Source organism: Equus przewalskii, chromosome 1 (genome assembly GCF_037783145.1).
Source record: "Equus przewalskii isolate Varuska chromosome 1, EquPr2, whole genome shotgun sequence".
NCBI classification, from domain to species: domain Eukaryota; kingdom Metazoa; phylum Chordata; class Mammalia; order Perissodactyla; family Equidae; genus Equus; species Equus przewalskii.
Window position 1 is genome coordinate 59,850,110 of NC_091831.1, and position 26,489 is coordinate 59,876,598.

Sequence of the window (26,489 nt, forward strand, 5' to 3'; positions counted from 1 at the left end):
CATGGCCGCAGCTGGAATAGAAGAAAGGACACCCAGGGACAAAGCGAGAGCCAGGGTTTTGGTGTTCTGGCCCCCGGAGGTGTCAGTGAGGTCCTGAGGCCCACGCTCACCCTCTCCTCAAGGCCCCCAGACACAGCAGGATGCCCACATTGATGCATGCCCTCAGGCCTGACAAGGGAGCTTGGAAGCAGTGCCATGCATTTGGGGGGCTCCCTGGTTCTAGCTGTAGGCCTGAGGGCTCACTGCTGCTGGAGCGCCTAGAGCTGCTCCTTTCTTCCAGCCCCACTCCTGTTCCCACCCCGAGGTGGTCGGGGGCTTCTCCCTGCCTGCTGGGCCCTCATCCTGGCCTGAAGCCCTGACTCTCAGCACCCAGGCCCAGCTCAGCAGAGCCAGTGTAGGCTGCTGGCAGGTGAATGCCCTCGCAGTGCAGTGCCTGGGGCTCCTGCCAGCTCAACCTCGCCCCTCCCCATCTTAGGTCCCACCTCCCGTTTCTACCCCATAGTGTACAGACCCCCCCACCCCCAACTCCTCTCCATGCTTTAAAACCCTTTAATCAAAGTTCCACAAAGGGCTCCCCTTGTATATGTGTATAAAAACAAATCCAGGTCATGCCCTGAAGCAGGAGATAGGAGTAGAGGGTGCAGAGCAGAGCAGGCACAAACCTTCTATGCACACGCCCCGCTCCTCCCACCTGACAGGTCACTCTGCAGTGAAGACTCAGTACAGACTGAATGGAAGGGAAGACCACAGACTGGGGGTCAGGGGAGGAGGGCCCCCTAAGCCTCAGGCACCTCAGACGCAGAGTAGGGATTTAACCCAGCTCTTACAGTCCATCCACAGGGTTTGCACCTGTGGCCCATGTAGTTTTTAATAGCACCCCCTCTTCACACTGAGAAGTGTCACAGTTGGAACGGTACATGATGTGGTCACCCTCTCTTTTGACCACACTGAGCAGTGGAGGTGGGGGATGGGGAGGGCAGGGGGGTGGAGTCCTCTCCACTCACCGTCCCAGCAGGCCCCACCGGTTCTCCCTCACCCCCTCTGCGGTGGGTAGTGCAACCTCCGGCCTGGGCTCCATTGCGCAAGATGCCAGTTGGTTCACAGTGGCCACGGTGCCCCTGTGTACTTCCTGTTTCGGGGCCTCTGGCCAATGAACTCTGGGGACCAGAGTGCAGACAGTGGGAGCCTCAGATTTGCTTAACCTGTTGACAGCTCCTCAGAGAGGTTGCTAGTAGGAGGCAGCTGGGGAAGGCTCCCATGGCCCAGCGGCAGGCAGGCCCAGCCCCAGAGTCCCAAGGTTACAGAGTGAGTCTGACAGATGGGCAGCCTCAGGCGAGATGGGGAAGCTGGGTCCACCACAGTGGGGAGGAGTCTCTCCACATCTTGTCCCGTCTCATGCCTGGGAGGGTGGCACTGGGGCATCTACCCAGTGCCCATCTTGTCCCATCTATGCTGTCAGGTCCCAAGGCTCATGTCCCAGGGAGAGAGGCTGCCATAGAGCTGGAAAGGTGGGGGCTTCTAGGAAGTAGGTCATTTGGCATCTGTAGCTGATGGATTTTAGGTCTCTGCAGTAGGATCCGAGCACCCCACCATCCTTGAGACAGGGGCTGAGCGATCCAATACCTTCTCCCTTCTGCCATGTAGCATCCAGAGGGGTTTAGGGTCTAGCCAGCAGAGGTATCTCAAAGAGTCTGGGCTCAGAGCAGGAGGGAGGAAACCAGGGCTAAGGCCAAGGGACCACTCAGAGAGCCAGCCTTGGCTCAATTGCACCTGCCCCAGGCCCAGCCACAACTGCTCACTGGACCCTAGCTGGTCTAGATGGCCTCAGAGTTTGGAGAGTCTGGGACAGGTTCTGCAAAAGAAAGGAGAACGGAGTGAATATGAGGTTCCTCTGTCCTTCACCCCCAGCCCCATACCATGAGGCTGGGAGGACTCCCCAGGGAGGGTGGGGAGTGAGGCTGATGCCCTGCGGGCCTTGTGGAGGTCATGACCTTGCAGGACATAATGCTGCAAGGGTTAGGAGCGCTCACCGAGGGATGGGAAGAAGACGTCCCCGGGGCCTGGTGGAGAGAGAGGAGTGCTGGGCTCTGAAAGCAGGTGCCGCCCAGACTCCGAAGGCTGCCGCTGGGCCATGTAAGACAGTGGTGGCCGGGGCTTGGCCTCCGGGATCCCCTGGGAGGGCGGAGAGACCTCAAAGCTGGGGTTTTCAATTCCTTGAATGTTGCTGCCAGAGAATCAGAACCATAGGTCATCTGTGCTACCTGGGGTTTGGCCTCTTCCCTCCTGGCCTGCCCCACTTTTCCACACCCCTCCCTTCACCTGTGCCCCCCACCCCCACCCCCGCGCCCCAGGCCTCAGCAGCCTCTCCCAGCAGGAAGGGAGGATCCAGGGCCAGAGAGGGAGGACCATGGGCTACACTCTTCCACCAGCCCTGAGCTGAGAACATCTGACCATCTGCCCTGGGCCCAGACAGGAAGCCCTGGCTCAGAGGCACTTGCAGGACACTGGCCTCAGGAATCTGGGGACAAGTTTCTCTTTGGTCAGTAGAGTTAATGGCATGCAGATCAAATGTCTGCATAGGTTGTCTTGAGCTGAAGGGAGGGTTCTCCTCTCCTCTTCATGCATAGGAGTGGGACAACCTCTGGAGACCCCTCCAACTCTAAGACTCCAGCATGATCGCTAGCAGGAATTCCTTTGACCTGTCTTGAAAATCATCCCTTTCAAACACACAGAGGAGCTCTGGGTTTGGTGTTGCAGGTACCATGGTCAAGTTCCTGAGTGTGGCTCTTTCCTGAGCATGGCTTCCATGCCAGGCTCCATGCTGCCTTCCCACCCAGGGCACACCCACACACACTCCCTACTCCCTATCCATTTCATCCCCCACCTGCCGCCCCACTCCGAGCCCAGTCAGCCTTTGCCCTTGTGGCCTGCAGTGGCCTGACAGCTTTCTCCCTGGGGTGCCCTGCAGGGAGGGGCCACAACTCCAGGTGTGCTGGCCTCCTTTGCATGTTTCAGTATCTGCCCAGCTCAGCTGCTTTCTCCCCCTCCCCCACGCCCAGCCAGCTGACCACTGATGCCCGAAGGTGGGTGCATGGCTCATCCAACAGCTTCGGAGCTCAGCCTGCTGGGTGATGGGTAGCAGGGAGAACAGCCAGCACAGATGTGTAGGCCTCTGTGGCAGATGGCAGATGCTCTTCTAACCAGCTGTGCTAGGCAGCTAAACAGCAGCCTACAGAAACACCTACTTCATGACAGCCAGCCCAGGACCCAGGGAGGACCAGGGAAGCCATGTTTGTGTTCTGAGCCCTGTCATGGTACAACCAGTCACCGGGGGGAGAGGGGAAAGGATCCTGGTGGAGGGGAGAGAGTCAGTCTGTCCTGGCTGAAAGGTACCCCTCCCCCTTCTGCATCAGCTCTAGCCACAGTTTGGGCATAGACATTGCCCTACAGAGCCACAGGTTGAGGAAGAGGCAAGGAGAGAGAGAGCCTGCCAAGCTTTGAGGCGGGGTGGGGCCAGTTTTCTCCAGAAGGTCTCCATGGGTCTTACCTTTCCATCCGCACCAGCTCCTGGGCACCTGGGGACGGACAGACAGAGGAGTTAGTCACAAAGGGAAGGCTTCCCCAGATAAGACCCCTGCCCCCACTGGCAGACAGCCCTGGGGAATGGGGGCAAGCTCAGGCAGGGCTGTGCTCAGCCCGGCATCCCACTTCTGTTCCTTCAGGAGGCCCGTATGGTGGTGCTCTGCGTGACTGTCCACAGGTGAGCCCTCAGTGAGCGGTCCTTTTTGACTGGTGATAAATGAAACTGGGGCTGCATTTTCTGAGCGTGTAGGACAGCATCTGACCCCAGGAGACCAGAGGTGGCCGATGCTTTCTCTTGTGGTTTGACTCAAGCAGGGTAGGAGCCCCGGGATTAAGGATCAACCAAAGGCCTGGCTTCTACATTTGCTGCTTCCTGTTCAGACATTTGCCACGTTCTGGTCTTTAACCATGATTTACTGGGTGGGAGTGTTGCAAGGTCAGTTCCTAATTAGAAGGTTCCTGGTCCTCTCTGTCCCATCCTCCACATTGCCTAATAGGGTGGCTTTAGAGGTGACATCTCTTAGAGGAACCTTAGGGGGCCTGAGACCCCAGCACTTCTCAGCCATCCCACCACTTTCTGTCCTCATCCACGCTGCTGCTGCCTGCCCCACTCTTGGGGTTCCCCACCCCCCAACCTGGCCACCAACCAGATGCAGCGGCCCCTACTTCCCTCTTTCTTGCAGCTCCCCATATACTCCCACAGATCTTTCTCATTGTAAGAGCTCTGCTGCTGATTACTATGGGGAAACAGATGGTGGGGGAGGGCACAAAAACAGAACACGCAGGGGAAGTTGCACAAAAGTTCCTGAAATCTCCGCAGTATCGGAATCATGGCTACCGTTTACTGGGTGACTCTGCATTGGGCCTCGTGCGATGCTCTGTGCTCCCTCAGCTCATCCTCTCCCCCGCCCTGTGGGGTAAAGATTGTTGGTCCCACTCTAGAGCTGGGGAAACTGAGCCTGCATTGAGTACTGGATAGCTTCCACACCCGTTGGCCTCTGTGGCAAACCACCTTCCTCAGGGCTCCCAACACGTTCTCTTTCTTGAATGCTGAGTGCGGCTTATTCCTGAGCATGCTCCCTGTGCCAGGCTCCGTGCCAGCGTCCTGCTCGCGTGCACAAATACACTGCCCGTCCACTCCATCCCCGACCTGCTGCCCTGCTCAGGGATCCAGACCTGCTTGGCCTCTGCCCTGTTGCTGGATTCCTGGCATTTCCCAGGTGACTTCTGCTCCCTTCCTTCCAGCAGCTGCTTCTCTAGCATCTAAATCGAGAAAAATGACCCAAATCTCCACTCCCTCTCCTTTTCGCACCTGGTTTCTCTAACATCATCCCCTCTGGCCTCTCTTGTGTCTGTCTCTAAGTCTTCAGTCAGACAATTCATTTCTTCTTTTTTTTTTTGGAGGGCGAGGAGGGACTGTCCTCAAAAGTACTTTTATTAGGAGATAAATTATTGACACTTTTCTGTCCATGTTAAATGTGCTGTGTTAAATCTGGAGACAAGGTGCTGCGGGGTGGCTGCCTGTCACAGTCTCAGAGCACGCACTCAACATTGCTTGCAGTGCAGCCCTCACTCGCCCACTGTATGCGCTGGCTCCCTCTTTCAGTCCAGCTCATCAGTGTCCAGCTCCTCTGTCCCTTCCTCTGGGAAGTCCTCAGACTGAAGGTGTCCCAGTGCATGCAATAGGGGAGACCAGGCTGACCCCAGGCTCCCTGTGTCCACAGGACACCCTCACAATGTGCAGGCCTGGGGGTGTCCCCTCTCTGATTTTCCTTCCTCCAGCCTGGGACATGGGCAGAGCCTTAGGTCCACCTCTGGGGACCGTGTGAGGAAGGACGTGAGGCAACAAAAGCAGGAACAATCCCCCCACCATCCTCTGCCCCGAATTTGTTTTCTAGTTCCTGTTCCCTGACGGAGGCAGTGGTCTGGAGTGAGGGGCACAGAAAGCACCTCTTTATCTGGGAGCTGAGCCTAGCGGGCATGTCTCCCTCCTCATCCCTTCCTCACCTCCATGGAAGTGCTACATGGATGAGCAGGAGCTGACAGCTGCTCTGTAGCCATTTCTCTCCCTGGTTGAGCCCCCGGGTCCTCTTTCTGCTCTAATGCCTTTATCGGTCTTCCCCCCACCACCACCACCAACCTCAAGGTATTTCTCAAGGGAGGCTGCGGGGGCTTTTGTGAGAGGAATATGGATGTCTTGAGAATAAGGGAGAAATGGCCACAGCCCCTGAGTGATCCACTGTGGGGCTCCAGGCTGGGCCCCCAGGAGAGAGGGGTGTCAAGTTGTTACGGTCCCGCTAAAGGAAATTAGGGGTGAGCCACAAGCCACCTGGTGACAAAGCAGTCCTCCCTCAGTTACCTTCTGCAGCCAGGCAGATGGGAAGAGGTGGGGGAGGCGATACAAGGGCCAAGGGCAGAGGACTTCCCACCCTACAGCTCCTGGAGGACTCGGACTGGCCGAGGCTCATGGGTGGGGTCAGAGGAAGAGCATGGGGCACTGTCACCTGCAGAGGAAGCTGAAAACGTGTTTGTGGCCATGACTTGAAGCCTGGCTCCACCACTTACTCGCTGTGTGGTTCCTTTAGCAAGTTATTTAACCTCTCTGTGCCTCAGTTTGCCCAGCTATAAAATGGGGAGAATGGTGGGATCAAACTGGTAGAGTTGTTATGAGGAATAAGTGGAGAATGCATGTGACAGGTTGGCCTGGCACCTGGCACAGCAGCCCTCCCAGTCAGGGGTTGTTAGCTGTAACATTCATGCTGATGAGCAGTTTTATGATGTGGTGGGATTATATTCCCTGGGAAAGCCTGAGTTGAAAGCTCTGAGTTTGAGTCCCAGCTCTGCCACTTAGTTAGGTAACATATGGTTAGCTAGTTAATCCCACTGATTTTAGATTTCTCAGCTGTAAGAGGAAGGAGTTGAACTAAGTTGTCTCCAAGATCCCTCCAAGTTCTAACAATCTGAAGGTCATTTTTGTCCCAACGATTACTGTGCTAATTACAAAACAGGCCCACCCATGCACTGAAGCAGATCCCCAAAGGATCTCTGAGTGGCAGCATTTTTATAAACCCATTTGAACTACTCCATATGATTGTTCATTCATTCAACAGATATTTATTGAGTGCCAAGCCAGCAGTGCTGGGGCTGGTGGGCACTCAGGCCCCAGAAATGACACACCTGGTCCCCTCCTCTCCCTGCCATTGAGCCCAGCTCCTCGTAGGGACTGTAGCAGCTCCCATCCCTGGTACCCAGAGGAGCTGTGCCTGCCTCTTGCCTTTGCTAATCCAAGAGCCTGGGCTGCAGGTGGGGCAGGTCACTCGCAGCCCTACCCACCCTACCGTGCCGGGATACTCACGGCGGTTGGTGGCCACCTGCCTTTGCTTGTAGACCAGGAGCAGGATGAGGGGAAGGCAGAGGATGCCTACGATGCAGGCGCCCGTAGCCAGGGCGGCAGCCGTGATGTCTGAAAGGGCAGAGAGGCAGCCAAGGTGAGGCCCCATTCCCACTGCTCCTCCTCAGGGAAAACTGAGACCCAGAGAGGAAAGGCCAGGCAGGAAGGGAACCCACCTTTACCCAGACCCTCAGTGACCTGCAGAGGCACAGAAGGTCTGGGAACCCCATTTCAAAGAGAGCCCTGTGCCTCCCCCACAGTGGCCCAGAGCACAAGAAGTGAGGCCGGGCACTTACGGTTGAGGCAGCACCACGGGAGAGAGAAAGTTCTCATCCTGGCCCACTGGGGGCAGCTTGTTCCCTGAAAAGGGACCGCAGGCCTTTCACAAGACCCATGCCACAGAGGTCAAGGCCACAAGGAGTCCAAGTGATGAAAACTTTTGGAAATAGTGGCAATGGTTGCCCAACAAGGTTAAGTGTATTAATGCACTGAAGCGCACACTTAGAAATGGTTAAAATGGCAAATTTTATGTCATATATGTTTTACCACAATTAAAGATAAATGAATAAAAAGCTGCACTCATGCCCTGAGAGATGGGTGGAGCCTCTAGAAGTGATCTCACACATACAAGTCGTGGGGAGAAAAACGGGGCGGGAACTAGAAAACCGTGATCTTCGTCTGACATTTTTAAATTTTAAACTTTCTAAATTACACAAACACAAATGTATAAGTTAAAAAATATTAAAATTTTCCTCCTCCTCCTCTACCCCAGCCCCCCAAAGCAGTCATCACTGTCCGCAGTTTTCTTGTGTGTGGCCTAGATATGCTCCTTGTGTGTAGAGCATTTACACGATACGCTTTTCGTATGACACTTGCTTTTCCCACTGAGCACAGTTGGACATCTCTCTGTATCAGCACAGAGATCTACCTCATTCTGCCTAGGGCTTTATCACGTGGCTCACCCAGAATCTATTGAAGCAGTCACCTATTGGTGGGCATGTAGGTTGCTTCCATTTTTCAACATAACTAATAAAGCAGCAATGGACTCCTTGGGTATGCATCTTTGCTCTCTCAGGCAAGTACATCTGCACATAAATTCTTCCCAGTGAAAGTGCTGAGCCAAAGAGGATGTGCATTTTCTTTTAGGCGATTGCTAAATTGCCCTCCGCAAAGGTTGTACTGTTTTACGATCCCACCAGCAGCGTGAGAGGCTTGATTTATTTTAGTCCATCTGCTGACTCCAGGAGTTTAGCTGGGAACAGCCATGCCCTCAGAACCACAACCAGCATAAACGCATTTCCTTCCCAATTTTAGCCCTTCCCAAAACGTGGGCCAAGATGCCTTGCCACAGTGTCAACTTGGCCCCAGGGAGCTCTGAAAAGGTGGATGGGCTGTGGTCTCAGTGCTGCCTTTGCACTAGTATTTGGGAATAAGGGCTGTCTTTATCTCATTGTATTGTGAAACAACCTGATGGTGTAAACAAGCATGGGGGTGGGGGGGTGTTCACACTGCGGAAGAGAGCAAACTGTTTTCAGGTACTTTAGTGGTACAGGAACAGTTGCTGTATGTGAACTGCAAAGCAAGTTCAACTCCACATTAAAGCAGGTTCCCCGCAGATCTGAGCAAGGCTGCATTTTGACGAGGAATATTGAAAGTAGAAGCAGTCTATAATTCTATAATTTCTAAACCTCATCATAGGACCTTACTGTGGGCACTATCTGAGAAGCTGGTTGCAAAGCGCTCTTTTCCAGTCATCACAGCAGGTCTCCCCTGGACTGGTACTAAGCAACATTTGGTGCCGTTAGTCAGGCCTCACTTACTCCAGCTCCCTGCTGGCCGTGGGCTTGGCCTGACCCCCTGCTTGACTCCTGTGCCCAGGCAAAGACGCCCCCTCTGTGGCCCCTTGAGGGGATCAGGATTTGGTTGCCTTAAAACCTGAGCTGAGAGTTGAGGCTGGGGCCCAACTGCCCTCTGAAGCCATGGGCCCCCTTGCAGAGCCCAGCCTCACCACAGCTCCCCACCTCGCACACCAAGTATGGCCATCCTCCTTGCTAGCCATCCAGAGCCAGGCTCATCCTTGGAAGGTGACCAGGCACGGGCAGAGGCAGCTGCCAGACCAGCACCGAGCAGTATGCCCGGCCCTTACACAGCAGGGTGGGATGGGAGGGGCCCCGTGTGCCCAGCGGGTCTTTGTCCAGGGCCTGCAGTACCCCGTGGGTGTATCCAGAGTATGGAGCGTGGTTGGATTCCCCAGGGAAGGGGCTAGATGAAAGCAGACCAAACATCCTGCTGTGTTGGGGGTGGGAAGGTTGCTTCACGGGGAGATGGGCTGCCCAGTGAAAAACCACAGCCCCTCAGCAACTCAGGACTCCTTGGGCACTCACTTCCTCAGTCTTATTCCTCTCCTGTCACCTCCCCCGACCTCAGGCTGACTTGGGATTTCAGATGATTTCATAGACCAGCTACCCTCCCACTTCCCAAAGATAGCATTAGGAGACCAGAGCTGCAGTTAGAACAGAAGCACTCAAAGAGCTTCTCGGCCGGAAGTTGATCAGGTACCAAAGCTGGCTGTGAGGCACCTGTCCTAGAGCAGGGACTGGGGTCTTTCCAAAGGTAAGCAGCAGTGGAGAGCGGTACCCAGCAGCCAGCCCGGGGCCCACTAAGCACATGGGTCACCAGGCAGATGGCTCTAAGCCATTAGAAAACAGGATATGTGTCCACTGCCTGTTGCCATCTACTTGCCATGGTGCCTTGGCACAGGAGAGTGGATGAGCTGACTTGGGAAGCCAGGCCCAGCATTCTGCATTAGAAGGGATACCAGCCATCACTTCCACAGCACTTACTCTGTGCCAGGCACAGTTCTTAGCACTTTACATATAGTACCTAATTTTAGCCTCATGACAACCTGAAAATTACGTACAATTATAATCATCTCTATTTACAGGTGAGAAAACTAAGACACAGAGAGCTTAAGAAACTTGGCTGATTTCAGGGTCTGTGCTCCTAACCACTTCACCACACTGCCTTTCACTAGAATAAACTCATTCAGATTGCAACCATGGCCCACACGGTACTTAATTTTTTCTTTAATTGAGAGTTATGTAAAATCTGGACTTCTGACTCTGCTTGAAAATGTAGTGGCTCTGGCAACCCTGAGTCCCCTCCGGGCTGCAGCAGTTGGAACCGCACTTAGAGACTGGCAGCTGGGCACTCAGCGCAGTCTCCACCCCTCCCTCCCGTCTCACTCGCCAGCTCCCTAGCCCCTGGGGCATTTGAGTTTTTGATCCCTGAGTCAGCCCCTTAGATAACACTGAAAGGGACGCACTTGCTCCCCTTTCCCAGTGGACACATGGTGCCCAGAGCGTGGAAGAGCTGCCCAAAGCCCCCACACCTCACGTACAAGTAGAGCTGTGCTGCTTCTCATCTGAGGCCTCAGTGCCAAGACTCCACCTCAGCTGTAGTCTCCAGACCTCCAGAACCAAGCGTCTGGAAGGGGATTAGAAGGAGATTCCAGAGGTCATTAAAGCTACCCCCTGCCCTCAGCAGCCAGGACAGAAGCGCACATGTCCCCTTGGCCCTCAAGGAGCCAATTCACTGTGGACAGTAGCTCAGGAACGCAGGAGCCAGGGTGGGGCGGCACACCCCCTGAATTGGAGAGGAAGGAGAATGTCACAACCTGAGAGCAGAGGCGCCCGCCCAGCAAGGGAAGGCTCACCCACTCTTGACAGTCAAGTTCAAGGTTCTGCCTCACCCTCTGGCTCCTATCAGCTGCACTCCTAGGATTTCCCAGGTGACTTCTGTTCCCCTAATTCCAGCAGCTGCTTCTCAAGAGTCTAGATCAAGAAAGATGAACCAAATCTTGGCTCCCTCTCCATTTTCCACCTGATTTCTCTAGCATCGTCCCCTCTGGCATCTCTTGTCTCTGTCCCCAAGACTTAACTCCTATAACTAACTTTCAGAAAGTCAGTGTTGACAGAGGGCAGGGCGGCCCAGCACTCAGGCAGGTTTGCATACTAAGAATCAGGCATTCTGACATCTTCTCTTGGCTCTGGGTCTGAGAGACTGGGAGCAAGTCCCTTCACCTGTCTGAACCTCAGTCTCCCCATCTGTGAGATGGGGCGATGGCAGAGGAGACTGTCTCCAGGGCAGCTCTGCAGGAGCTCCCGGGGGAAGAAGTGGGATGGGGCTGCTCAGAGTGGAAGGAGCAATGGGGCAGTGAGCACTCATGTGCCCACCAGGTGAGGCTCAGCTGCCCTGTGCACAGGCACACCTGTGGGCAGGCACAGTTGTGAGACTGCTGCGTGGGAAGGTAGGGGCCACTCAGAGGCCCCTCTCCAGCCTCACCAGGGAGCTGCTGGTGGAGGAAATGAGGACAGCAGCGGCTTGGTGCCAAGGCCACACGTGAGTTCTGCGGTGTGAGGGAGAGGGACCTGAACCAGAGAGGTTCTTAGTTCCATGTGGGTCTGGCTCAGACCAAAATGTGTGTTCTAATTTTGTTCCTGGCTAGTCCTTTACTGGTTCAGAAAAACAGTAGTTTGAGTAGAAAGTCACTGTGGCTTTGGCGAGGGCTGTAGTTGAGCTGTCCCCACCCTGGCTTCAGTCTCCGTTGTGTCCTCCGGGAGACCAGGGAGCAGTGTGCACTTTTGTATCCCCAGGGCCCAGGCAGAGGCCTGTCCACACTGCATGCCCAGTAAATACTGGTGGATAGAAGGCTGTGGGAGCTGAGACCCTCCCCTCTCAGAAGAGTGGGCCGCCCCTAAGACATCTCCCTTTTGCCTGCTGTGTCCAAGCTGCTGGGCATTCTTGCCTGGCCTCTGAGGGCCCAGGCGCCCCCAGAGCAGCACCCCCACCCCCCATAGGGCACCTCTCTGGGCAAACACCAGGGGACAGTGCATGTCCAGTCTCCTCCCCCGAGCTGGGATTAAGGTAAAGCAAGCACAGTCCCAGCTGTGCTACACTTGTTGGCTGTGGGAATCTGGGCAAGTCATGTCACGTCTCTGGGCCTCCATTTCCATGTATGTGAAGTGAAGATGGTGCTGTCTACTTCCCAGGGTCCTTTTAAGAATCCACTGTGATTATACTTGAAAGGACTTAGCACAGTGCCTGGCACATAGCAGAACTCCAAGACGGGTAGTTCTGCTTCCCTTCTTGAGCCTCTCCCTCCTCCCTCCCCGACACATAAGAACAAGGACATTTTAAGTAGCTGAATCCAAGTCAAGAGGAGCCCCCACAGCCCTCCAACCATCCCGTGTGGCCAGAGGGCTGGCAGGCAGGAGCGGCGCCCACTGAAAACAAGCTCAGCAGCCTGTGGCACCCTGTACCTGCCAGGGCGCAGCCCCACCTAGGGAGTCAGGAGCAGGACTCTGGGAGCCTGTGCCCTCAGGCTGTGGGCCTTGGGAGGACAGTGGGCTCCTAGAGGCCGGAGCCCAGTGGCTCAGGTGAAGGAGGAAGCAAAGCGGGGGCAACAGCAGAAGAAGCAGAATGAGGGTTCCGCGAGCTGGAGTAGGGAGGCCAGAGTTCAGAATGGGGTCCTGGATGAGGACAGAGGAGAACAGAGAACCCAGAAGGGCCAAAAGGGTGGTCCCTTACTTTCACTCTCCCTGGGAGAGGGTGGGTATGCGATGCACTTGGATGGTGCTTCTTTGCCTGTGGGAGCAAAGAGAAGGATAATTAGGTGGACATTAGGCCCAGGAGGCCAGGGAGGCTTGTCCGGGGAGGTGTGCCCCTCTCCTGTCACAGGTACTCATGCTAGTGCCCACTTGGTAGCGCTGGCCCAGCTGGAACCTGCACCCCCCCCCCCCACGCACACACAGGCATATTCCCACCACACAGTTGCGCGTGCCTGCCCGTTCTTATGCCACCCCCAGTGGCATATGCATACCTGCTGGCACCCATACCTCCATCCAGTCTACAGCCCCTTGCACTCTCACCTGGACAGACACACACACACTCATGTGTTCCCCAACAGCCATTCGACCATTCACCAACTCATGCCCCAGGTCACATATCACGGCCGTGGTATTGTCATGAGCAGTCACACTCCCAGCCCAGGTTCATACACCCTCTCCCATTAAAAAGTCCCACTGTCATAAACAGAACCACATACGCCCTTCCTTTCCATCACACTCAGCTAACCAGAGAGACTGATACATAAATCTGCCCACACCGTGGCCACCTTGTCTCACACATGCACCCCTGGAGTACCACTCATATAGCATCGTACACCCTCCAGCAGTGTCACACACGGTCACACCATCAGTTACACAGCACCAGGCCCCACAGTCACACTGGCCTTCTCTCCGCCTTTCCTTCCCCTTCCAGGTGGGCACACACATTATCCCCACAGTGCCACCACCCACAGGCTATCCCATCCAGGAAGCCCTCACCTCTCTGCACCTGTAGCTCCATAGCACCGTGGACCCTCTGCTCCGGGTGGTGGTGCCTGATCTCCACCACCAGGCAGCAGTAGAGGCCGCCATCCAGTGAGGTCAGGTTGTGCATGGTGATGGAGAAGTTGCCATGGTGGTCAGAGACCCACTCCAGCCCATGGCGCTGGGCCAGATCCTGGCTGGTGTTGGCGGCCTGGTGGCTACTGTGGTGCGGGTGAAAGTCCTGGAATGTGACGTTGCGGATGGGCCGGCGCTCCGAGCAGGCCTGAACTTCGCCCCAAGAGCTGCGGTACCATGTCTTGTAGAAGGTCACATCATGCCCTTTGGCCACAGGGCCCAAGAGCCTGCAGGTGAGGGTGACGTTCTGCCCCTCAGGACACACGTACAAGGAATACGGCGTGGTGACCTTGAAGGCTGCCACCAGACCTGCTCAGAGAGACGAGAGCCTGTCACCTGCCTGAGCCAGCGCCATTCCCAGTGCTCCCATGGTGGGGAAGAACCTTGGCCTGGGGCTCCAAAGATGTGGGTTCTCCTCAGCTGTTCCCCAGACGCAGGCGCCAGGCAAGTCAGCTGAACTCCCAGAGCCTCAGCTTCTTCTTTAGCTCTTGAACCCAACTCCATCCCAGGCTGTCTGAGAAGAGTCCCAGGAGCTTCCCCAGTGGGGGACCCTCCACCCTGGAGAAGCTGGACGAGGCGTGGGAAAGACTCTGGGCAGGCAGCAGACTGGGCCTGGCCAGCATGTGTCCATCTCCTAGGTGGAGCATGCGCCCTGGCTCCAGCTCCGCCCCTGCCCCCCGCAGGTACCATGGCTCTGCCCACATCTGGCCCCTGGCGCTTCCAGCCTCCATGCACAGCACTATCAGGTGGGAGGCAGGATGGGGAGCAGAAAGGCTGTTTTGGAACAGCAGCCCTTTGTCCTTGAACACCCCTCTGGGGGGCATCAGCACCTTTTGGCCCTTCCCACTCCTGGGGCTAGCCATGACTTCCCATCGCCTCATCAGTGAGCACTAATGGAGCACCTACATGTGCAAGGCCTGTGCCAGGTACTACATCTCACCTGGATGCTGAACATGTGGCCTCCCCTTGGGAGCTTAACAACCTAGCTGCATTCATGACAAAGTAACCCCACGGGCTACACTGATGCCGGCCTTCAGGGCACTTGGAGGAGGAAGGACATAGCCTTCCTGGGGATGGTCAGGAGACTTTCTGAAGCAGGTAGGGTCTTCAGGGTTGATGGACAAACAGGATTTCAGCAAGTGGAGAGGGTGCCCTGGGCCAGGCGGTGGGGAAGCAGGAAAACCCATGGCGTCTGAGGGACAGGGACAGAGAATACAGGAAAGGTAATCTCGTCCCTGCACCTGTCTGCCACCCCGTCTTCTCAGAAGTGGTTTCTAGTTCCTTTGGTTGTCAGTAAGCAAATGAAGCAATCCCCTGGTCCTCCTTACCCTCCCCAGTGCCCCGGCACTGACCAGGGCGGGGTCCCGGCTCCTCTATCTGCTGTGGGAGCTTCAGTTTCCTCATGTATGCAGTGAGAAAAGGATTAGCTACAACACAGAGTCGTGAGAGGACTGAACGAGGGAAAGACGAGAACACAAGATGTGAGCTGGAATGCCGTCTGCAGACAGAGGAGGGACAGCTCCGATGGTTAGGCGTTAGTGATATTTTAATTTTAACTGGCACCTGAGGGGCTGTTGTAGGGCATGGAAGGAGAGTTAGGAAATATGTACAGAGTCCAAATGGATATGTTCTTTTGATTGCCATTGCCATTGCCTGAGCCCAAGATAACGCCACTTCCTCCTCCAGGCGGCCCTTCCTGCCTTTAGAGCCCAGGACCCACCAGCAGAATGCAAAGCCGTGCCCACTCAGGAGGGAGGCAGCCTGCTATAGCTTTGGAATTGGCCCAGCCTGCACTGGAGTCCAACAGCTGTGAGTCACTTAGACGCTGAGCCTCAGGCTCCTCACTATAAACCAGAAACAAAAACATGGACCTGCCTGCCTGCTGGAGTTGAGCAAGATTAGGAATAATTTACGTGAAGTGCCCCGAAAAGTGCCTTAGTCATCAGTGCTTGATACATGGGAGCTAGATAGGTCTCTAATTCACTTCAGCAATACAAGAAACATTTCCTAGGAGTGAAAACAGTTCTACATAATAGAATGGAGAAGCCAGCTTCAAGTTCTTTCCCACCAAGGTGTGAATGATTGATAACAGCTTGTGTCCAATCTTGGAGTGCCTGCCTATTTAAAGCAGGGTATGAGGAGGCAGCAAAGCCATGGCCCCAAAGAATATGTCTCCATGGGTGGAGTTTTAGGCCCCAGAAGGCAGGGAAGACAGACACATACCAGCGCCTCCCACTCACCCCACCCACATGTGAGAGGGAACCATGCCTGGGAGCCCCAGATTTTTGGAAAGTCATTGCCAAGGTGAGTAGAGATTTCAGAACTTCTTTAGTAAGAAGCTGGTTTCCTCCCCAGGCAGAAACATAGAAGCCCAGAGAGGGAAAATGGTTCATCTGAAGTTCTAGAGGATGTAAACTCAGAACCTGGAGCATGGGGGCTTCAGTAAAGTAGGATCTAGTTAAAACCAGAAGAAGAAACAGAAATAGCACATATTGTGTGCTATGCTAAGCACTTTATGGGCATGTTTATCAACCCTATAAGGTAAGTGTTGCTTTTATTCCCATTTCATTGTGAGGAAACTGAAGCATAGAGATGCTAAGCAACTCACTGAAGATCACACAGCAAATAAATGCTAGAGTCAGAATTCAACCCAGGCAATTAGACACTAAACTGAAAAAAAAAAAGGTTCAGAAACTGGCAGCCCACAGGCCACATCCAGCCTTCAGACACATTTTATTTGACCCTCAAAGTATTTTACATTTTTTTTTGAGATGGCCAACATTTAAAAACCAGGAATTTGATATAAAAATTCTGACTTCTAGCTTCTCTTTGAAAATCAGAAGATTAACACTAGACCAGCTTTCCTACAAGGCACCCGTCAGCTGGGGCTGAGTAGCAGCCTCCCCTTTAGACAGGGCACTGCTGTTCCAGTTGCCACAGTCCCCACTACTCCCTAATGTTTCCACCTGGCCTGCTTCACTCTCTCACCATATTTGCTTGGCCCTGTAGACATCTGAGTTTTTGACCCATGAGTGTGGCTCCTTGGGCTAGCCAGGGAGGGACTCCACTGCCCAAGCCTAACGTCCTACAGATATGACCCTCAGGCTCAGAGAGGAGAAGATCCACCCAGTAGAAGGTCCTCAGTAGAAGCCTGGAAGAGCAGGGACTAACCAAGTCTCCTCCTACTGCCAACCCATTAATCTTACCCGCTCAGCAGGCTTGGTGGAAGAGGAGCCCCAGACAACCCAACTGTGGCTCGGGCTCTGTCCATGCCAGCCTAGACTTCCCCTCCGCAGGCCTGTGTGGGGTGCATGTGGCCACAGAACCATGGCTGTGCCAGTAAATGGAAGTGGGGAGTAGCTAGGAAAAGGGATCTTTCAGGCATTCCCAGGAAGAACAAAAACCTACCCAAAGAGTGGACCCTGGAGTTATCTCTGCCCTGCACTCCCCTTCCCACAGAAGGCCATGTGGCAGTCCCACCAGCACCTCTCCCAGCTGGTGCCCTGTTTGCCCTTCTCCCAAAGTCATCTCCAGCTTCAGAGCTACCCCAAGGCTGGGAGCAGAATCCAGATCCAGCAGCATTTGCACAAGCACACCCACCTTGGGGGCTTTCTGGAGGGCTGGCTGAGTAGAGTCCAGGGCTGCAGGTCTGGGGTGGGTGAGGGGAACAAGCAGAATAGAGGTGGAGGCAAATGCAAGAAGTGGAGCACAAAGCTGAGGTGGGTAGGGACTGCTAAATAGATAGAGGTGTGGATGGGGTGGGGCCAAGATGTGGGCAAGGTGGGGTAGGTGTCGATGTGAACAGGGAGGTGGGGCAGGGTGGGAGCAGCAGGGCCTCCAGTGGGGCACAGCCCAGGACCTCCAGGAGGGCATCAGGCCCACAGCCCTCAGGGTCCAAGCAATGGTGGGAAAGACCACAGAATTGCCTGGACAGCAGTGGGGAGGGGATTTTCAGCCCTAGAGGCAATTTCCTTGAAAACCCACAGGGGGACACAGTGAACTGGGGTTCAGAGACAGTGACAGGGAAGTGACTGCCAGTGGATGCTTCTCTGGATGACTCCTTCCCAGACTCCCCTTCCCTGAGGACGACTGTGTGCAGCCCAGACTCAACAGGGGATTGCTCAATCCCCATCACCCCACATGCCCCAGAAGGACCTCTTCCCCTTTTAGAAAAAGGAGAAGCCACACCGGGATTCAGGTTTGGGGGGTGGGGGAGAGTGTTCAGTTTCAGCAAAAGGATCAGATAGGAGTAGGCCAAGAGTCCTCAGGGTTTTGTCCTGGGGGGAGAGAGAACATCCCATTTGTCGTGTCTGAGACCCCAGCCAGGACAAGGCCCAGGGCAGCCTGTCCTTGAAAGGACACTCAAGGACACAGCATTGAGGAAAACAGCACACATGCCCCACGCCATCCACACCTGCGCACATGCATATTTGCTATCGGGGTATAGATAGCCTGGCTGGAATTACAATTATTTGGCGGGAGGATGTTGTTTATTGTTGGGAGCAGATCCTTTTGGACACCTGGGTCATTGTCAGAGAGTGGGGAGAGTGGGTGGGGAGGAAGGCCTCTGGCTCCATGGTGGCCAACAGCATGTAGAACAGGAAAATAACCCCAGTCCTGGGCCTTAGCCTGTGCCGAGGCAGGAACCATCCAGCCATTGTGCTGCTTTGGGGCCCACACCCCCATCCTGGCCCCCACCTGCCACTGGGGAAGGAGACAGAAGGACCTGGAGGAAGAATGCTGTGAACCTGGAAAATTCCAGGTCTCAGGACTAAAACCTCGGTCTGGGCAGTCAGACCCCTGGGCCCCAGTCCCCACTTAGCCATGCCCTTGCTGTTGCCCTGGGGCAGGTCCCATCTGTCTCTGGACCTCCCTTTCTTCATCTTATCTTGCTAGACTCCTCACATTCCTTGGCACCTTCCAGCTCTGAAACCCTATGGCAGGAGGGAAGGGCTGTCTCCTCAGGACAGAGGAGGGGGGCAAGAAATGAGCCACAAAGGTGATCCCGGGAGTTAACGAGCGCTTCATAAGTATTCGGGCTTGCTGAGCACTTCATATTCATTTAATTCCCATAAGACCCCCTGACATAGGTAGTATTATGCCCATTTTAAAAATGAGGAAATGGGTTCAGAGAAGTCAAGCGGCTTGCCCAAGGCCACACAGCCCTATATGGCTGAGCTGAGATCCTGGACACACCAGCACTGCAGACAGGAAGAGCTCCTCACTGGCCAGTGGGCAGAGCTACACCTCATCCTCCAGCTGCTTAGAGCGGGAACTGACCTTGAAGTGACTCTGCACTCTCCACGCAGCCGTCCTTGCTCTGTCTCAGACTCAAACTGAAAACATCATTGTTTCATTCCACAAATATTTACCGAGGTCCTAACAGGAGCCAGGTCCAAGGCACAGAGGCTGTGGGGGTGCTGAGTTCCATAAGGGATGTCCACTCAAAACTGAGTCCTGCTTCTGCTGCTCTCTAGCTGTGGGACCCTCAGCCACAGTGGGGTCAGCCTCTTGTAAAAGCTTCAGTTCCAGCACAGGAAAGGAGTTCTTGTTTGGTTTCATCTCAAGAGGCTAGTTTTCATGACCTTTACCTCTTTCCACCCAGCAGGCGCCTCGTGAAACCCTGTGGGTATGCAGGGGATGGGTGTGTGTGGGCGTGGACAGGCCTGTGTATTTTCCCTGATGGGGCATGAGCTTAGCCTGCAGTTGCCAAGGCAACGCCCTAGCCTTTGGAGGTGTGTCCCCAGCTTGATTAGTCAGCTGGGAGGCCCCACCCAAACAGCTGAACTCTGTCCCACTGCTAGGGCCTGTAAATAAACAGTTACTGATGGCATGCTGTTGCTGGCCCTGTGCTAGATGCAAAAGGCCAGGTTCTTACCCTCAGAGGGGGCCCCCAACAGACATGGACCTGGTCTCCAGCTCCCTTCCAGGCCCTGTCCCCCAGGATGGTCCATGGAGGTTATAGGGAAAGGCCAGGCTCCATCTTTATCAAGATGCAGAGTGTAGAGGGAAAGAGAGGCAAGGACCAATCAGGACTGAGTCTGCCATCACTGAGCTCCAGGAAGTACCCCGGGGTGAGGGGCTGAGGGCCTGAAGCCGGCAAGTCCACCCATGGGGCTCTGTGGCCAGCAAGGACAAAGGACATCTCAGATGTGTTTATTGATACCTACCCCCGCAGGAAGTGTCCATTCACATCGGAACAAGGAGTCCGGGAAGGGGAAGCCAGGCTCTATTGGAGGAAGCGACACTTCCAGTACCTTGAGAAAGCATCCATGCATCCGGGGCTGGAGGCTGCCAGCCAGCATGCCTCCCCAGGGAGGGCCCAGGCGCCTGGCCAGAGGCCCTGCCAGTGGATGCTTCCCTGGATGACTCCTTCCCAGACTCCCCTTCCCTGAGGACGACTGTGTGCAGCCCAGACTCAACACCCTGTGCTCTGAAGACTTCCTAAGCTTCAGGTACAAGTCTTTTTGTGCCCTCCCCTCAGTGCAGGAGGCTCAGTGGTAGTAGTAGTAGCTGGCACTTACTCTGTGCCAAGCCTCATCATTATCACTTTTACATGGATTCACTTATTTAATCCTTCCTCCCTGTGAGGTAGGTACTATTATCATCTTCATCTTACAGGCGAGGAAACTGAAGCACAGAGAAGTTAAGTAACTTGCCCAGAGTCTCAAAAATAATAAGTGGTGGTGCCAGGATTTGAACTCAGGCAGTCTGGCCATATAGTAGGTCTGGAGGGTAGCGGTAGCCAGGGATTGCCTGGAGGCCCCACCTCCTTCCTGCAGATGGACAGATGGCCTGGCCAATGAGGGCTCAGCTTGCCTGGGCCCTTGCCAGTGAGGTTACAAGCTCCCTCTCCCTCTCTCCCTGTGGTTACTGGGATAGCTACTCGGCCCCAGCATAGAAGAGAACCCGGCTCCAGCTGCTGTATGTATTTGAACGCTGCATTTATTTGGGGAAGGCTACACGGACTGGGAGAATTCAGGACTGTATGAAGTCCAGAGAGGCCCTCTGACCTTGCCCTGGCCTCTTAGGATGGGGAGCACTGCCCTCTCTCCCCTCCTCCCTGCCACCAGCTAACCCTCCCCACAGTGGTGGGTTGCCTCCGTGGTGAAGGAGAGGAGCTGACAGCATCTGCAACACAGGTAGTTTTCGTTTCACGGCATTAAATAACGTCGAATCACATGGAGGGAAGCATATTCCCTTTTCGATTCTTTCAGTCCTGATTACATCAAAGAGAAAGTCCCAGTTTGATGCCAGTATGTCTTCAAAACATCTCTTTCACTTGCTAAGCTCCCTTTTTTTTTTTTCTTTGCAAGGGACAGTGGGTTTCATGCTCAGAGCCTCCCCCAGGCTATGGTTTCCCACTAGAATTTAATACCCTTATTTGGTTTTCCTATTATGTACTTTCATGATCTTGTTCTATTTACGGCAAGTGATACTGACTTTCCATTTATGGCAGTGATATAAAGTTTCCTTTTAAAATCTATTTACTTAAATAAGAGAATGAGTAGATTTAAAGAAAAAAATAAGTACATATGACAGGCAGATACTGCAGAAATCCCACAGATGAGGAGCCAGTGACCGTAGCTTGGGAAACACCATCATGGAACCACCCTTCAGAAGGGAGTGTCAGCCTCGCTGAGACCACGTCACCCAGCGGCCCAGGGCTCAAATAAAGGGGGAGCTGTGTTCATGGTCCAACAATGAGTGGACAGCAGGGGCCAGACTTGACCCCAGGTCTCCATGGGAAATAAGATCCTCTGTAAAAAGGTTAAGGACTGGGCTCGCTTGGTCAGTAGCAGAGCAGCTTCATTCCTGAATTATTGACAGGACCAATGGTAGCCATTGTCTTTCTCTGGGGATGGTCAGCCAGAGTAAATCGGCTGAATGTAAAGATCAGTTGCAAAAAAGACCCCACTGACTCGAGCAAATCCTGGGCCCAGCTTGCCTTGAAGTTGCAAAGTCCCCATCTCTGGGGAACCTTAAGAGGAGAATCTACAGGCACCCCCATGGACATTTCACACTGTGCCTACAGGTGCTACAGGTGGCTGGGCCCAACCTGTGTGTCCTTCAGACCTCCAGGATTCTAGGGAGTCCTGTCCCAGTGAAGCCAGCCAGTGTCTTCCCATGCCCTGGGCATTCTGCAGGCCCTGTAGGGAGCAAGGAGCTCAGATGGAGAACCAATGGCATGTGGCCTCCAAAAGCCAAGAAACAGCATTCACCAGGTGCAAGGCACTTGTCAAGTGTTTGTGACTGGCTCTTCACAGCAGCCCTCTCAGGGAAGTGCTATCGTCACCCCCATCAGAGAAATGAGGGAACTTGCTCACAGATGCTGAGTAACTTGCCCAAAGTCACAGAGCAGTAAATGGCCACCTTAGGATTTGAACATAGGTCCGACTGACTCCCAGAGCCAGACTGTGAAGTAACAGGGTCTTAGAGGAAGCCCTGGCATGCAGGGCACACAACTGCAGGTCCCTTGCTTCACCGCTCCCACACAGGGTGCCATCAGGAAGGCCCTGGGCGTGCCAGTGCTGCTGCTAAGGGGATCTGAGGGTCCACCGGAAGCTGCATTGCCAGTCCCCAGTTCACCTTCCCCTGGTAAGGCCACACTGTTCCTAGATGAATAGTTGGCCTAAAACCTGGGGCCTCAAGCTCAGTATGTGGGGCTTAGTCAATGCGGGTTGAAGGGGTCACTGCCAACAGACCAGATAGGCACCTTGCTCTTGTCTTTCCCTCAGTCTACTTGGGCCTAAGACCCCATATGTGTATGCATGTAGGCAGGTAGCCTCTTGCAGCTTCCCAGCAGTGTACCTCCAGCCTGGTCACCCTCTGCTAAGGAGGTCAGGCCCCAGCGGAGAACATTTGCCCAACTTGGGGGGAAACAGGAGCAACCAGCCCAGCTCAGCAAGGGACTCCCCAGTATCACTGGGGGCCCCTGGCATTGGGTAGATGCCCCCTCATGCCCCTGCGCTGGCCTCAAGGCCATTTCTCCCCACCCCAGGTTGTGGATTTCCTAAGAGCTGGACATTGATGTGTCACAGGCTTGCACCACTGGGTTACTCAATGAAGCCCTGCAGCTCTGTTTACCATGAAAGGCAAGATGAGGCCTCCCCTCCCTGGACCCAGTGCACCTCGACGTGCTAGTCCCAGAGTTTGGGGCTCCTGGGTCAGCCTATGAGGACCTGGCAAGGACAATAACTTCTGCACGTCCTAGGAATGCCAATAGGGGAAGAAGAGGCTCTGCCACCCTTGGGGTCCCCTGGGTCCTGGCTCCCTAGGTGCCTCCCTCCACCCCTCTCACCCTGAGTCAGGCCCAGGAAAGGGCGTCTGCAACTTTTCCTGGGCTCCTGAGCACCCGAATCGCCACCTCCACCTCACCTTCCCAGGCATAAAGGCTTTGACCTTGAGCAGTCCTGCCCAAGGTGACCCAGCACCTCAGCAGGCTGCTGAGCAGGTCTTTCCAACTCACAGACCCTCCTGACCATGCCTGCGCCCAGGCCTCCTGTCTGTTATCTCCCTTCTTGCACATTGTACAAGTAGTAGGATGAATATTCATTAGCATGCCCATATTACAGTTAATACTGAGTCCCAGAGTAGTTCCGAACTCAGAAAATTCTCCTGGCTCCTTTCAGTGGAATGCTGCTTCAAGCTCTAATTATCTCCCTGAGCTGGGCCCAGGAAGAGAAGGAGTACCAAGCTGTTTGAGGAGTCAAGACCTCTGGGGGTGAAGGCTCCTGGCTATGTAGACACTACGGAGCAAGGGGCTCTGAACCTCTCTGCTGCTGGCCACTCTGCAAGCTGGGTCCCTCGGCCCTAGTTCTCTAGAAGTGAGTTTCCCAAATTGGGGCTGCTGAACAGAGAGCAGCCCAGCCAGGGGAGGGCAGGGAGGGGTCAGAAAACAGAAAGGCCTCTCCGGTCACTGGGGGAGGATGGGCGGGGCAGGTGGTCTGTGGTGGGTGGGGTGCTGGCCTTCCTGCCTGCCACCATCCCCTGCTCCTTCTGGAAGCCAGGCCCTGCCATGAGCCACAGCCTTGGTACTGAGGCTGCCCCTGCCTTGGGCTTCATCCTGGGGAGCATCCAGGCCAGGGCTTAGGCAGCTCCATGGGGTATGGGCTCCCTCCTCATCAGAGGCCCAGGCCAGCCTCCCAGTGCTGAGATAATATGCTGCCTGCAGGTACCCCAGTTTGTTTCTGAGGTGTTTCCAGGTTCTCTCAGCCTCCTTCTCCTCTTGCTCTTACCCTGTCCTCCCCCTCCTTCTCCTGACCCACCCATTGGGTCCCTCTGCCAAGCTCCCCACCTCCCTCCTGCCTCCCTCCAACTCCCTCCATGACTCACACTTTCCCTGGGCCCTCCCCATAAAGTTTAGTTCCACAGGCTGCCTGCTGGCCCCCTCTTCCCTTGAGATCCAGCCACTTCAGTTCTAGGCAGGCAAGAACCAGGGCCAGGCTACGGGTCCCAAGACCTCTGCCCTCCCTCCAGGAGCCCCTGTGTCCTGGCCAGGAGACCACCTGGAGCTGTGACAGTCTGGACTTTGGAAGAGGAAAGTGGCACCTCTCTGGGTAGGGCTCCTGTGTTTGAGCTGAGGAAACTGAGTCCAGAAGGATGCCCTAAGTTATCCAAGGACCCAGAAGGGGCTCAGGCCGAGCTGGGAAAGTTGGCGCATCCTTCCCCAGTGCCCGACAAGGGTCCCTGAGCTGCAGCTTTGCTAGGAAGCCAGGAGTCAGCTAACCACTCAACTCTCAGCCTTCAGATCCTCAGGATAGGGACCAGATGGGCACCCAGGTCTGGGAGTAGACAAGTGCCCACACTGACCAGTGCCCACCAAGGCTCAACCAGGAGTGCCACCAGAGTACAGGGCACTGGCTGAGAGTACCACACCCCCTGTGCCCTGAGAGATCCTGGAGCCCTGATGCAGGAGGGGCAGGGTGATGCCACAGGTGTCAGAAGCCAGTGGCATCCGCTGGAACACACCGGGGCTGTCCCCACCGTGTCTCTTTCCTTTCTGCCGAAGTTGCTCTGGGCTCTCTGGGCAGGGAAGGGTTGGACAAGCAGCTGTCAGAGCTTACAGATGTGCCCACTGCCCAGCCAGGGCACTTGGCAGAGACGCTTCTGCCCCCTACCAAGTGGTCCCCACAGCCTCCCTGCCGCGGGGCGGGGGTCACGGCAGGCTGAGGGGGCGCCCGCAAATGGCCTCTCACTCCCCCACCCCGCCCGCTGTGCCCCCCAGGGCCCAGGCTCCCGCCGACCTTACCTCGGGAGGCAGCCAGGAAGAGAGCAAGGAGCACGGGCCCCCAGCGCCGGCCGCGGGCCTCCGGGAGCCAGGGGACGCCCATGTCGCCGTCGGGCGGAGCGGGGCGGCGGGCGCGCAGGGGACGCCTGTGCTCTGGGAGCGGGCGGGACGCTGCCGGCCGGGAAACCTCCGGGCTAGCGAGTGCCGAGCCGCCAGCGCCGCGGGCGCCGAGAGCACCCGCTCCGGGGCCCCGCAGCGCCCCCGGGGGGCCGTGCGGGGCACTGCCGCTCCGGAGCCCCGCGGGAGGGGCTTCCCTGCGGGCTCGCGCTGCGCCCCGCCCTCGGAAGGGGAGCCGGCGGGTGTCCCTGCGAGGCAGCTCCACCTGGTCGCCGTTTAAAGCCCTTTCTACTCTCCCCCATTCGTGCCTCGGGAGATTTAGTACTGTCGCACAGCCTGAGAAGTGTATCTGCGTCTAACTTAGCACAGTACTAATTATCATAGCTCTGCCCTCACCCCCAGCCTCTGAGTTGTCTGGAGCAGGACTTGTACCCACCGTCCTCTAGCCCAGCCCAGGGCCTGGCAGGAGGAAGGCATTCCCAGTTATTGAAGGAAGAAAGGGGGAGAGTGAAATCTAACTTTTATAAAGAGCTAGGCAAGTTGGAGCAGGCTTGACGGTAGATTCCAGAGCCTGCAACACTCTTGTGCACATGCACACACACACACAGATGTGGCACAGGCACAGGAGGAGTACACAACAGATTTGGCACACCTCTACACTGGGACGCACGTGTGTGTGCAACATCTGGTAGTGTCCCCCACAGAAAATCATCAGCGCTCCACTCCCCCAGGCCCCAGTTTCCCGTCTCACTGCGCGCCATCTCTCACTCCCTGTGCCCTGGCTAGGCACAGAACGCTCTCGCACACCCCCACCTCTAGTCCTCTGCTCTTGCACCCCCACCCAGCTCTGGCACCGCTGACCCTGTCTCTCTCCTCTCCTCTCCTCTCCTCCAGATTCTTCGCATCTCTCAGAGCTTGACGCAAGTCCTTCCCCTTCACGAAACTCCCTGGACTTCCCCTGAGGTCCCCCTCCAGTCCTGACACTCCACAGTCCCTTCTGCCATCCCACCATCACACTGGGGTTAACAACCTGTTGACCTTCAGCTGGGCTCATCTGACCTCCTGAGCTAGACTATGAGCCTTTGGGGGCCAGGGCCCTCTCCTTGATGTTTCCGAGTCCCTGGCACAGAACTGGGCATGGAGAAGGTGTTTGTTCATCTAAATGAACAAACTGATGGATAAGTGATTTCCTAAATGGAGGATTGGAGGTGACAGTGGCTAGGGCCAGTGATGGGGGACAGAGAGGACACAGCCATTGTACCCAGTTTACCTCAGCGTGGCTGAAGCTTCCAGGGGCTTTGTTGGCCCATTAAGGGTCTTGAGCTCACAGGTGACCGCCAAGCTGAAAGACAGAGGACAGCCAGAGTCCACCTGGGTCAGGAATCAGAGTAACAGAACTGAAAGGTAGCCAGAAATTCTCGGTGCCCTATAGGTGGCCTGATCCAAGTCAGAGGCTCTCTGAGAGCTCTCAGCCCTCACTCCTGGGGCAGGGAAGGCTACAACAGAGAAAGGGTGGGCGTCAAGCTATTACTAGATAATCTTGTGGAGGGCCAGTCACCCTGGAACCAAGGAAGCCCCTGGGATGGGAGCCCCAGAGACTGCCAAGACATAACCCAGGTCCTTGGTCATGATCCTGACCTTGTGATCCCACTTTGGGAGACAG

The 26,489-nt window shown here is 55.4% G+C and overlaps 2 protein-coding genes across 4 annotated transcripts in view; one reads left to right on the top strand and one right to left on the bottom strand.

Moving 5' to 3' along the window:
- Positions 1-26,489, top strand: part of LOC103549411 (cadherin-23) — a 77,416-nt gene that overhangs the window by 12,310 nt on the left and 38,617 nt on the right. The window lies entirely within an intron of this gene.
- On the bottom strand, positions 824-25,159 carry VSIR (V-set immunoregulatory receptor). Its single transcript, XM_008517715.2, has 7 exons — positions 24,731-25,159; positions 13,360-13,788; positions 12,563-12,619; positions 6,938-7,045; positions 3,548-3,575; positions 2,031-2,224; positions 824-1,852 (listed from the first exon to the last, which is right to left on the bottom strand). Exons 1-7 carry the CDS (start codon positions 24,810-24,812, stop codon positions 1,815-1,817), a joined length of 936 nt encoding a protein of 311 aa, XP_008515937.1. The 5' UTR covers positions 24,813-25,159; the 3' UTR covers positions 824-1,814.

Coding starts and splice junctions, on each gene's coding strand:
- VSIR (XM_008517715.2), bottom strand. CDS start 24,812: ATGGGCGTCCCCTGGCTCCCGGAGGCCCGCGGCCGGCGCTGGGGGCCC. Junction 13,789..24,730: donor CTTCCTGGCTGCCTCCCGAG/GTAAGGTCGGCG, acceptor CTCTCTGAGCAG/GTCTGGTGGCAGCCTTCAAG. Junction 2,225..3,547: donor GAGCTGGTGCGGATGGAAAG/GTAAGACCCATG, acceptor ATTCTCTGGCAG/CAACATTCAAGGAATTGAAA.